This window comes from Coffea eugenioides, chromosome 10 (assembly GCF_003713205.1).
Source record: "Coffea eugenioides isolate CCC68of chromosome 10, Ceug_1.0, whole genome shotgun sequence".
NCBI classification, from domain to species: domain Eukaryota; kingdom Viridiplantae; phylum Streptophyta; class Magnoliopsida; order Gentianales; family Rubiaceae; genus Coffea; species Coffea eugenioides.
Genome location: NC_040044.1, coordinates 29,095,257 through 29,109,666, shown reverse-complemented (window position 1 = coordinate 29,109,666; position 14,410 = coordinate 29,095,257). Strand labels below are relative to the sequence as shown.

The 14,410-nt window shown below is 39.8% G+C and overlaps 1 protein-coding gene across 1 annotated transcript; it reads right to left on the bottom strand.

Moving 5' to 3' along the window:
• Nucleotides 1-1,183: 1,183 nt before the first annotated feature.
• Nucleotides 1,184-2,188, bottom strand: LOC113750622. Its single transcript, XM_027294579.1, has one exon. The coding sequence runs from the start codon at nt 2,186-2,188 to the stop codon at nt 1,184-1,186; it is 1,005 nt and encodes a 334-aa protein (XP_027150380.1).
• Between the last annotated feature and the right edge of the window lie 12,222 nt (nt 2,189-14,410).

The window sequence follows — 14,410 nt, the reverse complement described above, 5'->3', positions numbered from 1 at the left end:
AGTGTTTTTCAATCCAAACGGCATTGTCCGGTAGCAATACGTCCCTTCCTCGGTGATGAAGGAAGTCTTTTCCCGATCTTCCTCGACCATCTCTATCTGGTGGTATCTCTTGAAGGCATCCAGGAAACACAAAATGTCAAAACCCACAATAGAATCTACTAACCAGTCGATCCTTGGCAAGGGGAAGCAGTCCTTTGGGCAGGCCTTGTTAAGATCTGTGAAGTCCACGCACATCCTCCAAGACTGGTCCTCCTTCTTCACCAGGACGGGATTGGCTAACCAGGTCGGGTAATATACCTCCAAGATGATCTTGGATTCCAGCAGCTTGCCGACCTCCTTCTTGATCACATCATTCCTTTGGGCGGTGAAACTCCTCTTCTTCTGCTTCACTGGCTTGAAGCAGGGATCCACGTTGAGGTGGTGGACGGCCAGATCAGTCGGAATCCCGGGCATGTCCTCTACTGCCCACGCGAAGACCTGGGCGTACTCCCTTAGTAGGGCCTTCAATCCCTCCTTCTCTTCGGGGGGTAGCGATGCACCAACGCGGAGGACCTGGTCAGGCCGGTCCTCCCTCAAGGGGAACTTCTCGATCTCGTCCTGGGTGCCCAACTGTCGGGCCTCCTCCCCCGGGATGTAAGGCTCCAAGCTGATCGTTTGGGCGACCACCTTCTCATATCCCCGGAGCACGGCCAAGTAGCAAGTTCTGGCCATCTCTGGATCTCCATGCACCTCAGCTATTCCTCCCGGGGTGGGGAATTTGACGCTGAGGTGGAGAGACGAGGGGATAACTCGGAGGGCATTCAAAACGGGTCGTCCCAAGAACACGTTATATGGGGATTGTTGTTTGACCACCACGAAGTTGACGGGGATGGTCCGGCATTTGGGCGCTTGCCCTACAGTGACCATCAGGGTGATCATCCCCTCCGGATTGATGGGCGGTCCGGTGAAGCCCATTAGGGGTGTCCAAACCGGGGTTAGCTGTCCGTCCTCCAAGCCGAGCTCCTTGAACACCCGGTAAAACAGGATGTCCACTGCGCTCCCTTGGTCGACGTACACTTTTTTCACCCGGGAGTTATTGGTCACGACGTCTATCACGATGGTCTCGTGGTTTCCAGACGCCAGGGGAACCGCATCCCTTGCTCCGAAGGTGATCTCCTCATCCATGCGCAAGCGTTTCAGGGAGTCATCCCCCTCGGGGGGAGGCCGTCTGTTCTTCCGAACTGCATGGCTGTCCCCCCCCGTGGGGCCCTCGACAATGGTGATTATTACCCCTGCTAAGTTTCTGAGTGATCTGGTTGGGGGAGTTGCCCCCGAGGGGCGTCTCGCCGCTCAAGCGGTCGCGACGCTGGCTCTCGCTCCTGTCTCCGCGGTAGGTGCGTCCTTGCTCCTGGCCTGGTGGACCTTGCGGCACGAAACGCCCCAGGAAGCCGCGTTGGATCAGATTTTCGATCTCCTTTCGCAGGGCCCAGCACCCCTCCGTATCATGTCCAACATCACGGTGGAAGGCACAGTATCGGTCCTGGTTTCGCTTGTTCCGGGGTGTCCCCATCTTAGGTGGCCGCTCCCCTAGGCCCTCCGCCTCCATAACGGCCAGAATCTGGGGTCTGGGCCTAGTTAGGGGGGTGTAGCCTTTTTCCAGAAGCGGCGGTTGAGCGGGGGCTTTCTCCCTTGAGAGCCGATCGAAAACATTTTTCTTGGCCGGGCCGTTCTTGTTCTCGAGGGGGTTTCCCCGTCCTCTCCGATTTTCGAGCTCCTGATCTGATTCTCTCCTCAGGCGGGCAGCCTCCTCCGTATTAGCGGCGGCGTGCGCCCTGGTCAAGAGCTCCTCTAGGCCTCCAGGAGGCTTCTCGACGAACTTGTAGTAGAGCTCCTCTACCCTGAACCCGTTCATGAAGGCGGCCATGACCATCTTTTTGTCCTTGTCCCTGATCTGCAAGCTCTCCGTATTGAAGCGGGTCATGAAATTTCTCAGGGACTCGTCCGGCTTCTGCTTGATTGCCATCAAGTGAGACGCGTTTTTTGAGTAAGTCTTCGAGGAGACGAACTGGACGGCGAACTGTCTGGCCAGTTCGGGGAAACTCCGAATGGACCCCGGTGCCAGACCCTGGAACCAGAGCCGTGCCTTCCCCTTCAGAAACATGGGAAAGGTTTTGCAGCGGACTTCATCCGCAGCGGTTTGCAGACGCATGTGCGTCAGGAAGACCAAGAGGTGGTCTTCCGGGTCGGTCGAGGCGTCGTACAACTCGATGTTCGGAATCTTGAACCTCCGGGGTAGCGGGTAGTGCTCTATCTCCCGGGTAAAGGGTGAGGTGGTGTAGTTGTCCTCGTACAACTGCGGCCGCAGGATCTGCTCAAACTCGTCCCGGACAGGCTTCCACTGGGGGGGTCCCGCGGCCGACTCTTGATGGATCGGGCGGGGGAGCGCTCAGGCCCATTTCGCGCAAGCTTCCACGAGGAGGGATTCCTTGGTCGGCCCCCAGCGGACCGGTCGTGAGAGTACCTCTCGCTATCCCCGACCATCGAGGCCCGTGGCCGAGGGGGAGTCCGTGGTCGTTTCCTCCTGGGGGACTGGTCCTGTGACTCATCCTCCGAGTGAACAGGAGGTGATTCCCTCTCCTTCCCCTTCGCCTTGGAGGTTTGTGCGCCCCCGGCTTCACCCTCCTCCTTTGCTTGCCGAATTATGTCCTCTAGCATGGGAAGGTTTTCCGTCACGAACTGAAAGATCTGCTGTCTCCGTTCCCCTAAAAGGGCTGAGCCCCCGGCGCCCCCAGCCGCCTCGATCTCCATTCGCCGGGACCCCTCGTCGGCTCCGGGGTCGGTGTTCTCTACGGTTCGTTTGGAACGTGTTCTCGCCATCAACACAACTACTCGTACCTTCCTCGGTTCCCACAGACGGCGCCAACTGAAGAAGCGCTGAGCTTCCCCAAACCGAGATGACCTGATGAGTTCGGCGTGCTGATAAGAAGAGCGTGTCCCAAGCCTGCAAAGCGAACAGGAGAGTGATCTAACAGGGGAGCCCCGAGGTCGTCCTCGAGGGCACTCCGACGATCAAGTTAGTTTTCCGGTGAGTGAGATTCACGGGAAGTAAAATAGTCGGGAGTAATTGGCGAATAGTGAGCGTACTTTGTGCAGTTGGTGTGTGTTACCATTTATACCTGTTTGGGAGTCCAACCTCCGTACGTTTCGGGACCTGCCCAGAATAGTCACGATCCCGCACTGAGGGGGATTCTCCCCGCCCTCTACGGGATCGTTCCCTGGAGCTCCTCGGAGCCCTAGCAGCGGAGGACCGCGGGACGGTTCCCATGGGCCCGGGGTCTAAGCCCAACTCAGGCCTCCCTGGGCTGCCACGTGTATAGGCCTAGGACGGGGCCTCTGCATTAACTAATACAACCTCCGATCGTTTTGATAGGGTTGAGAAAAGGTTAGATGAATTAGTTTCTCATTTTGGTAGAATATAAGAACAATTACATGTTTTGTGTGAAATTATTTTTTCTAATCATATGCAAAATGATCATAACATGAATGGTGGGGATGTTGTATGTGAAAATGGATTGCATTTTGGTGAAAATAATGCATCTAATGTGTGTTTCAATGTGAAAATGTCCATTTCACATGATAATTCCTTTGGAATGAAGTTTGAAACTCAAGAGACAAGCATGAATGATGTATATATAACCCCTCTTGAGGAGTGTGTTACAAATGAAGGTTCCAAGGTCATAATCACCCAAGAAAGTTATATGGACGTTCCTTGGTGAATACGCAAGTGACATACTTTCAAGGTACTCTCTATGAATTCACTTGAGTTAGGTAAGCCACTTCTATCTCTCTCATCATTAGAACATGTGACTTTTGTTATTAAGCCACATTTTAATGATCCATCATGACTTAAAATGGTGGATTATTCATTGATAAAACCTCCTTGAAAAATGAGGTTATATAATCAAACCAACGACTAACTACAAAAACGCTTGTTGAGAGGCAACCCAATATTTTGGTTATTTATGTTAATAAAGAATGATTTTATGTTTAAATTATGTGTTTAAATTTTTTTGTTGTTTTCTTTTATAGGTTTGGGAAATAGAAGTAAAGATGACCAAATGAGGTGAAAAAGGTGAAATTTGATTGAGCAACTTTACCCCTCGATTTGAATAAAATCTATTTTAATTTGTTAAAGAGGGTTAAAATGCATGTTTGATCATTTTACATGTGCACACATTGATTGTTTTGACAAAAGAATAATCTAGAATGCATTTTGAGTAATTGGGGTAAAGAGTATAATTTCGAGAAGTTAAAACTTTTTCTGTAGAAAATTTCAGCATACAAAACGTGACTCAGAAAAATGTGATCTCAAGTCGCATTTTCAGAGCCGTGTGTTGGTTTCTGGAAAATTAAAAGAGAAAATATGAGCTCAGAAAAACGCGACATAAAGTCACTTTTTTAAAGTCACGTATTCAATTATGCAAAACTAAAGCAAAAAAAGCGGGTTTGAAAACTCAAAAACGCAGCTCAAGCTCGCGTTTTCAAGTCACATTTTTAAGGGTCTTTTTAAGAAGCAAAAGTGCAGGTTCATTCTTTCTTCTTCTTCTTCTCCTTGCTCACCTCACATATTTCACACACACTCACATACCCTTTACCAATCTTCTCTTATACACCATTTCCTTGCAAGAATTCATAAACTCAACATCATTTGACCTTCATAGAGTCTTTTTAACTTATTAAAATTCAAGAAAAATATCTCAAAAATCGATTTTCAAGAAATTAAAGATTAGGGTTTCTCAACTCTAAATTTAACAATTAGAGGTCAATTGTGGTAATTTTCATATGGTTTTTGCATCATTTGTATCACCAAATATCACTCTACCAATTTGAGATAAATTTCTTGAACTTAATTTGGTATTTTAATATTCACCATTTGCATATCTTTTGAGTTCTTTGATATTGAATGGTGAATTTGTGGATGTTATTTGTTGGTGTATATAAACTCCATTATGCTTGTTTAACCTTTTTAAGTATGTTTAGATGATCAAATGTGGAAATGTGATGATCTATGTAATGTTTCAATTTATGCATATTCCTATTTTATAATCAATGTGGTAATTGCTCTTGGAATATTGTTAAGCATAATTGGATGGTTCAAATTACTAAAATGTGACTTGTTCATAATACTTGCATGTATACATTCATTATATGGTGACATTTTAACAAATTTGAATTTGTAAACTTTAGAGACTGACTAGTTTATCTAGTTAAAGGAAAATGATGCATTTAAATGAAAATTTATTGCTTAATCTTCGTATAAAGCATGATTGGATGAAAAATTTTGAATATATGAAGAGCAAAATGTGTGAAGTGAAGTGTTTCATTATTATTTGAGTAGTTTCTTATGTATTTTCTATGAGTACATCACCAAAACAAAGGCGTAGAGTTACAAATTGCCATTTTATATTTATTAATACCTTTGTTATCACCTTTGTTCTCATTTTCACTTCTTAGGTTTCTATTACAAATGGTTACAAATGGAACTCATAAAATTTCCTTTTTGTAGAAATTGCGGCAAATGAATCATAAATTTCATGATGGATGCTGCAACTTCATATTCGTGCACTCTAATCACATCAATAGGGGAGTATTCCTTTCTTTATTTTAATTTCCCTTTTTACACATTGAAAATAATGTGCATATTATGTGTTGGGGGGAGAATTGAGATTATATGTATTGTATGTGATTGATTTGTCGGTAAAAACTACTGGACTTATGCCTGAAAATGCTATTGAGCTTAGAAAATTTTTAAAATTGACTTTGTTGGTAGAGAGTTTCATCCATTTATAAGGGAAAACGCTGCCAAAATTTTTCTAAAATTATAAAATTATCCCAAAAAATTTCAAAATTTTTTTTTATTTTATCCAAGGGCAACAAATTCCATACCATTAGTAGCTTAAATTTCTTTTACTTTTGAGATAAATATATGTGATTTGAAAACTTCTTTTCTCATTTAATTTAAAAATGATTATTATGTGATTATAATTTGTGCATTTGTAGGAAAGTATATCGTGTAAAGTGGAAAAAATTATGTCTAAATTTTACAAATTTGATGAAATTTATTCTTTGTACTCGATTTTACATAGTTAAGTGATTAATATGGTCAATAAGTGCAATACTCTTCTCATAATTATTCTTTTGACCAACTAATTATTATCCTTGCTTTGACAAAAAAAAAGAAGAAAAAAAAGAAAAAAGTAAACAAAGAAAAAGAAAAAGAAAAAGAGAGAGAGAGAGAGAGAATAAAAGTTGTTCTACTCCAATGGTTCTTATACATGATAATCGGGAGTTTTCATCTATAAATATTTACTTTTACGTAAAACGGTTCTAGAATTAAAAGTATGCAAAACAACTAAAGGATATGAAGGGTTGAATAACTGGATTTTCGCATCAAAAGATACTTTCACAATTTAAGTAATATTTAGATATGTTATATGAATAAAATCTCTCGTTAAACTTGAGAAGAGAGATGATCATGAGTTTAGAAAATATTTTTATTGACCATATAAGTTACTTATTTCTGAAATTGGATAAGGATGAGAAATGAAATTGAACTAATTATAATTACAGTATAATTGACTCTCCTTTACTTAATATTATGAGTACTTGGTTGAATGGTTGCATAAGGGTTATTTACTTTGTTTTGAGGAAATGAAATTAAATTGTGCACATATGTTTAATTTCAAAAGTTTGGCTCATTGATGGTTTGTAATTCTTAATCGCTTGAGGACAAGCAATAGTTCAAATGTGGGGGAATTTGATAAGTGCATATTTTACATATTTTAAGTGTATTTTATTATTTAGTTTTGATGTGTTTTTATTACTTTTATAACTAATTAACTAGGTTTCTGGTCAAGATTGACACTTTATGGTTCAAGTGTAAAAATTACATTTCTATGAATTTTAATGGTGAAAATTTCATATTTTTATAGGTTTAAAGATTCAATCATCAAATGGAGTAAATTAAGAAGATATTTGGATGATTATTGATGATTTGAAAGGATTTAAAAATACTATGAAGTGCAAAAGAGGAAATGCAATCAATTATAAAAGGAAGAAGTTTTATAACTTTGACACCTTGTGGTATTTCAACTATATCTTAAGTTACAAGTATTGAATTGAGATTATTTTTAAACCATTTTGAAACAAAGAGATATATCTACATTTGGTATGAGACATGGAAGTCTAATTTAGTCATTTTTACTGTCAAAATATCAAAATATAGAAGTGCATTTTTCACTGTCAAAAGCTGAAATAGGGGTTGACTAGTCAAGGGTATTTTGGTCATTTATTGGTCCACAAAGCTCCAATTGGATAATTCTTAATTCATTAAAAAGCTAATTCAAAGGACTACAATTTTCATGTTTTATACAAGAACTAGTTCTGTGACGCTCCCACTTCTCCCTAAGGCGAACCAAAGGGTATCCGCGGGACGTCTGTCCAACTCTCGCCAGGACTCAAGCAATTCCATACAAGCTTGTTACCAGTCTACACGACACAAGTAAATAACTTAAATACAGTAAATGCGGAAGCGTTCAAGCTTAACAATTGTTGATCTTGGTTCCTAACTTTTGATGATTACAAAACAAATGTATGTTGCTAACATCTCCTCAAAGGTTTTTTCAGAAATTAAACAAATCAGATTCAAAGATTAAGCACATTTGAAAAAGACAAAGTATGCTGAACCTGTCGGACGCTCAAGAAGACAATACCGGACGTCCGATAATGCTTGCACAACTTCGGATGAATGCTTCGGACGTCCAATAGGATCCTTCGAAGTCGACGAATCTATCGGACGCTGAATATGTCTCTACCGGACGTCCGATAGAAAGAAGATAATTTCTCAAATCTCTTTGTTTGCTGTCGGACGCACAAAAAGCTTGCATCGGACGTCCGAAAGAATTGAAGAAAATCTCTTAAACTCACTGCCTGCTGTCAGACGCATAAAACAGGGCTGTCGGGCGTCTGACACTCTAACGGCTAGTTGACTCTTCAGCTACTTTCTATCCGTTGGAAGCACTAATGAGACACTTTCTTGATCTTATATAAATAGTGGTTGGTCAGATACTTCAAATAACTTTGGCACACTGAAGATACAAAAGATCTAGAGTGATTTTAGTGAGAAAATACTCTTTAAAGAATATTTGTAGTCTTAGTGGTGTGAGGTTCATTGTAAGTTTTTCATTTGTGAATGAATACTTCATGAGTGTAGCTCTGTGAGAGTTGTCCTAAGAGATAGTAAAACGTCCTGGCTTGACCGAGTGGAGTTCGGGGTAAGGAGGAGATGAACCTTCCTTTGTACACAAGAGTGATTGTAATTCATCAACTTGAAGTAGCTTGTTTAAATTAACCTACAAGCTCAAGAGGAGCTGCGTAGTTAATTGATTTGCTATTCTTTCCTTTTTATTTACTTATTGTTACGTTTGTGTTCTTTAAATTGATTATCTCTTCTACTCCCAAACAGTCTTGCTTTCTTGTTAATTGTCTCATTGGTTGTTTTCGGACCTTACAATTGGTATCAGAGTTTGGTCTCCTAGAGATTAAGCTCAATCGGCTTTAGAGTAAAGATGACAACCAACAATGCTATATTTTTTGAAGGACATTCTGTCATTAGACCACCTATGTTTAATGGGTTAAATTATGTGAGTTGGAAAGAAAGAATGATTATTTTTTTGCAATCTATTGATATTAAATTGTGATTTATTATTAGTGAAAGTCCATATGATGTCTCTCTTATAGATGAAAATACTCATAGATCTACATCAAAAATAAGAAATGAACTGACTGCTATGGATAGAACTCATCTCACCTTAAATGCAAAAGCCATGAATGTGTTACATTGTGCTTTAGACTCAAATGAATCTATTAGAGTCAAAGGCTGCAAGTCAGTCAAGAAAATTTGGGATAAACTGAAAGAAATTCATGAAAGTAGTGAGAATGTTAGAGAACAAAAGAAGTCCATTCTGGTTACCAAGTATGAATCGTTCAAGATGGAATCTCATGAAAATATTGATGAGATGTACTGTAGATTCAATGATCTCATTAAGGACTTAGAGGTATCGGAAAAAGAATATTCTCTAGGTGAGAAAAATAGAAAAATCCTGAATGTCTTGTCCAATGATTGGGAAAATAAAATGACTGCTATTGAGGAGGCTAAAGATTTGAATACTATGCCTATTGAATCTCTTATTAATTCTCTAATCTCTTATGAGCTGAAATTTAAATCCAAAGTGCAAGAGGAGGAGGATGCGAAAGTAAGAAGGAACATTGCTCTAAAGACATCACAAGATGAAGATGATTCTACCTCCCTAGATGAAGAAGATATGGAAGTTGATGACAGTGATCTTGCTCTCATCACAAGAAGTTTCAAGAGGATTCTCAACAAAAAAGATTCAGAAGAGGAGGACCTAGCAATTCATTCAAATCAATTCAACAATGCAAGAAACAAGGGAAGATATGAAACCAACAAAAAGTAAGGTGACAAGTGCTTTGAATGCGGCCAACCTGGACACTATGCAAGTGAGTGTCCAGTGAAGAAGAGAAAAGGTGAAAGAAATCCAGATTCAATAACTTCCAGTTCACATGGAATGAATGCAACTCCGATGGTGAAATTGAAGAGGAAGAAGAATCTGCTCAATTGGCTTTCATGGCCATTGGAGATGATGAGGTAACAACTTCTAACTCTCAATTTGAAAGTGATGATGAAACTGATGATGATCTTGAATCTTTCATTATAAAATTGCATGATAGTTTGAAAGAATCTTATGTAGAAACAAGAAGTTAAAACAGAAAATTAATTTTTTGCTTCGAGATAATGCAAATCTTTTTCAACAAAATAAAAAGTTGAATGCTGAAAATGATTTCTTCAAAAAGAGTGAGACTGCTTTACACTTTGAGCTTGATAGAAAAATAAAGCTTTGTGAATTGTTCAAAAAGGAACAAGGTGATTTGAAAAGAAGAATGGATGGTTTAAATGAGTTGCTCCAATATAAAAAATAAGACTGTTTTCAAAGTAATAAATCAAAACCTCATTTTTGCACTCATCAGATAAGACTGAATCAATATGCAAATGAGTTTACTATCCATAGGAAAAGGCAAGTCAGATTTATTAAACCCGTTCATGTGAATAACTCTTTGGTTATGTGTAATTTTTGTTGTCAAAAAGGTCACATGAAAAGTGATTGTTATGTGAGGAAAAACATGAGAAGAGGCATGAAATGCATGTGGATAGTTAAACATGATGCTAACTCTAACAAGTAGGGGATATTGGTAAAATTGATGAGATTCTTGTTCATAATGCTTTTCTGTAATTCTTTTTTGAATATTACTGATGTTTTTGATATTATGAATTTATATGATGTCAAAAAGAGAGAAAAAAAGAATAATGCTGATCTCATGATGATTTGTTGTGATTGCTGTCATTTCTCTGTTTTTTATTTGGATTATTGGATTCTCTGTTATTGTTGCTGATTTTTGGTAACTGAATTTTACTCTCATCTTATGATGACAAAAAGGGGGAGAAATGGATGCTATGTGTAAGGGGGAGTTATTCTGAATTTATAAGTTTAGATGCATTGTGTGAGGGGGAGGTTATGCTTATATGCTCAATTTTTTTTTCTTCCATCCATTGTTTTGTCATCATCAAAAAGGGGGAGAATGTTGACCTTGGTTCCTAACTTTTGATGATTACAAAACAAATGGATGTTGCTAACATTTCCTCAAAGGCTTTTTCAGAAATGAAACAAATCAGATTCAAAGATTAAGCACATTTGAAAAAGACAGAGTATGTTGAACCTGTCGGACGCTCAAGAAGACAGTACCGGACGTCCGATAATCATTGCACAACTTCGGACGAATGCTTCGGACGTCCAATAGGATCCTTCGAAGTCGACGAATCTATCGGACGCTGAATATGTCTCTACCGGACGTCCGATAGAAACAAGATAATTTCTCAAATCTCTTTGTTTGCTGTCGGACGCACAAAAAGCTTGCATCGGACGTCCGAAAGAATTGAAGAAAATCTCTTAAACTCACTGCCTGCTGTCGGACGCATAAAACAGGGCTATCGGACGTCCGACACTCCAACGGCTAGTTGACTCTTCAGCTACTTTCTATCCGTTGGAAGCACTAATGAGGCATTTTCTTGATCTTATATAAATAGTGGTTGGTCAGATATTTCAAATAACTTTGGCACACTGAAAATACAAAAGATCTAGAGTGATTTTAGTGAAAAAATACTCTTCAAAAAATATTTGTAGTTTTAGTGGTGTGAGGTTCATTGTAAGTTTTTCATTTGTGAGTGAATATTTCATGAGTGTAGTTCTGTGAGGATTGTTCTGAGGGATAGTAAAACGTCCTGGCTTGACCGAGTGGAGTTCGGGGCAAGGAGGAGGTGAACCTTCCTTTGTACACAAGAGTGATTGTAATTCATCAACTTGAAATAGCTTGTATAAATTAACCTACAAGCTCAAGAGGAGTTGCGTAATTAATTGGTTTGCTATTCTTTCCTTTTTATTTACTTATTGTTACGTTTGTGTTCTTTAAATTGATTATCTCTTCTACTCCCAAACAGTCTTGCTTTCTTGTTAATTGTCTCATTGGTTGTCTTCGGGCCTTATAACAATAGTCATCCATTATCCAACCCGCACGTCGGGTGGTCAAAGTACATCTTAAATCCCAAATATACATCACGCCCCAAATGTTACATTTCAATTCCAAAAGTACAACCCAAAACCAAGGGCATAACCAAAATATAATAGAAACCCTAAACAAAAGTGCATCAGGAGGGTTTCTCCAATACATCTCCGAGTTCAATCCTGTTAAGAAAAATAAATCTACAGGGTGAGCAAAACGCTCGTGAGGCCAAGAACACACGTGCAGGCACGTAGTCCAGATAACAGTCCCAAATAACAGTTCAAGAGATAATTACAAGTAATTAATAAAGCCAGTGAAAGTAAACGGAAACAATTCAAGGATATAGTAGCTCTCAGGAGCTAAGTTCCACTTGCTGTGTCGATGACATTCGTATACCTCCCCGCGATGACACTCCGTCAATCGGGTCGGTATTTCCAATCCGTAGAACTCCACTAACTTCCATCCATCCACCGTACACCGCTCTGGGCCCGCACGACATTTATAAGGTATTACTCCACGAGTATGCCAAGCAAGATCTCTCAATAGATCAAGCTTATCATGTGAATCTCATGGCTCACCGAGGTTTCCGACCAAACCCATGCCGGATCGAGTTCCAAGGTCGGCCTATGAGTTTGGGCGTCCCTCATGTACATGTAAATATCGAGGAGATTCACTCCAACGACGTATGCATTCATAGCATACCAAGTCATGTATATAAGCATTTGACAGGTACAAGCATGTAATTCAGGATATGTAAGTCCAGCAAGCCAGGCCAAACATGAATCATTTGTTTCAAATGAGTACGAGTGCGATAAAGTACACACTCGACTCCATTTTATCAAAACCAAGTAGATTAGGCAAGACAAACATGTATCAAGTTCACAGGAGTTCAAGTAAACATGCACTTGACACTCACCAAGTAGCAAGTAGCCTCAACTGAAGTTTAAGCGTTCACCGTGGGATCCTCTTGAGGGTCCTCGTGTGCGCCTGAACAAATAATAGTGAAGTATCACTCGTATATCCCCAATTATCAAGGAAGATTGTACACTAGTATGGTCTAGAAAATATCTAGAAAATCGAGATTGGGTCCCCCTTTAAGGACGGGACTCAGAAGTGTTACGGAATTCGAGTAAAAATGATTTATTATCCTTAAAATCATTGGACGAGAAAAAGTACGTGCGAATAGATTTCCAAACGAACGACCGAAATCGGAAGAGAGCTGGCCACGTCACAATCCGGCCGGATTTCTGACCGGATTCGAGGCAGTGAGCAACCATAATTTTTTTCAAATTCCAACACCAATCCGGCCGACTATCCGGCCAAGAACAGGCCGGATTCAAGGCCGGATTCTGGTGAATAGTTTCCCGCACGGATTTCTTTTCAAATGGTCACAATTTTTTTTTATTTATGGTGCAATCTTTGAAAAATCATAACTTACTCCCTAGTTCTCCGGAATTGGAAAATTTGGTACCGTTAGAAACGTCTTTCAAAGTACTAAAAGTTCCCAGAATACACTTTTCTAAGATTCCAAATGGAAAACATTAAAAAATGAGCTCAAAGATGCTGCTTTGGTTCATAAGACAGATTCAAGTTGGTTTTTGGCCAACTTTGGAAATTCGGCAAAAATTCACACGTTGCGTACTAGCCTCTAAAATTTGTAACTCAATTAGTGTTGTAATCCAAGTTTACAACAAATCAAACGGAACGAGAAATGAAGTTTTGAGCACCGAGATATGGTAGCTCAAAGTTATCCAATTTTCCTTGTTAAACAAGGGTTTTCCAAAATCAAGTCTTGAACTTTGGTAATTTAATCGGGCAATGAAATGAACTTGGATTGGAACCAAATTTGGTAGTATAACACTCCTATATAAAGGGTATCCCTCTATCAAATTTCATGGAAAAATACCTTCGGGAAGGCAGTCAACTAACCAACTAAAGTTTCGAAAAATTCCCAAGGCAAAACTGCCTTGAGCTTTTTGTTCTTCATTTCCAAACATTTGTCCCAGAAAATCCATCAAACATGGTTCATTTGTATAGGCAAAGCCTAAAGAACATTCATGGTACATTTGGTAAGTGTTTAACTCCAAGAAATCCAATTGACATGTTCACATCAAGTCAATATTGAATCTGCCCAGAATTTTAGGTCTTCCAAGAACAGGGCAGGTTTCATATTTTGATCATAAATCACTCAATTCAATTCGGAATTGAGAATAGTTGGTGGCGTTGGAAAGCTCTTTCATAAGGATAGAATTCCTCAGAAGAAATCATTTTCAAATTCCATTCACAAACAGCTCATTTTTGACCATCAATATACAAGTCCTGTCCTGTCTCCTGGAGAGAAACGAAACAGGACAGTGATTTTCAATCGAATGGTGTGGCTCACTCAAGTGGAACCAGAATGTGCATTTGGTACCAATGGAAAGTTGGGAATGTCTAGTTTCAAAGACCACTGATGACACTTAATTTTGACGTCGGGGCACAGAGTTATGAATGAAACAAGCAAGCTGTCTGAGCATTACGGGAACAGTTTCCAAGTCTGCTAACTTCACGAAAATAATTCATTTGACCAACCAAACCTCAATATTTTTCAATGAAATTTTGTACACCATCTATACAATATATAAACATCATATACAAGCCATTAAACCCTCAAAATTCTGCAGAAAAGGGTACGTCCAAAGCAGGGGCAGAATCGGAACTTTTTACTCCATGCACTCCTTGAAGTTTCTTCTAATTA

Excerpts from the sequence above, each read along its gene's own strand:
- LOC113750622 (XM_027294579.1), bottom strand. The coding sequence starts at position 2,188 with ATGCGTCTGCAAACCGCTGCGGATGAAGTCCGCTGCAAAACCTTTCCC.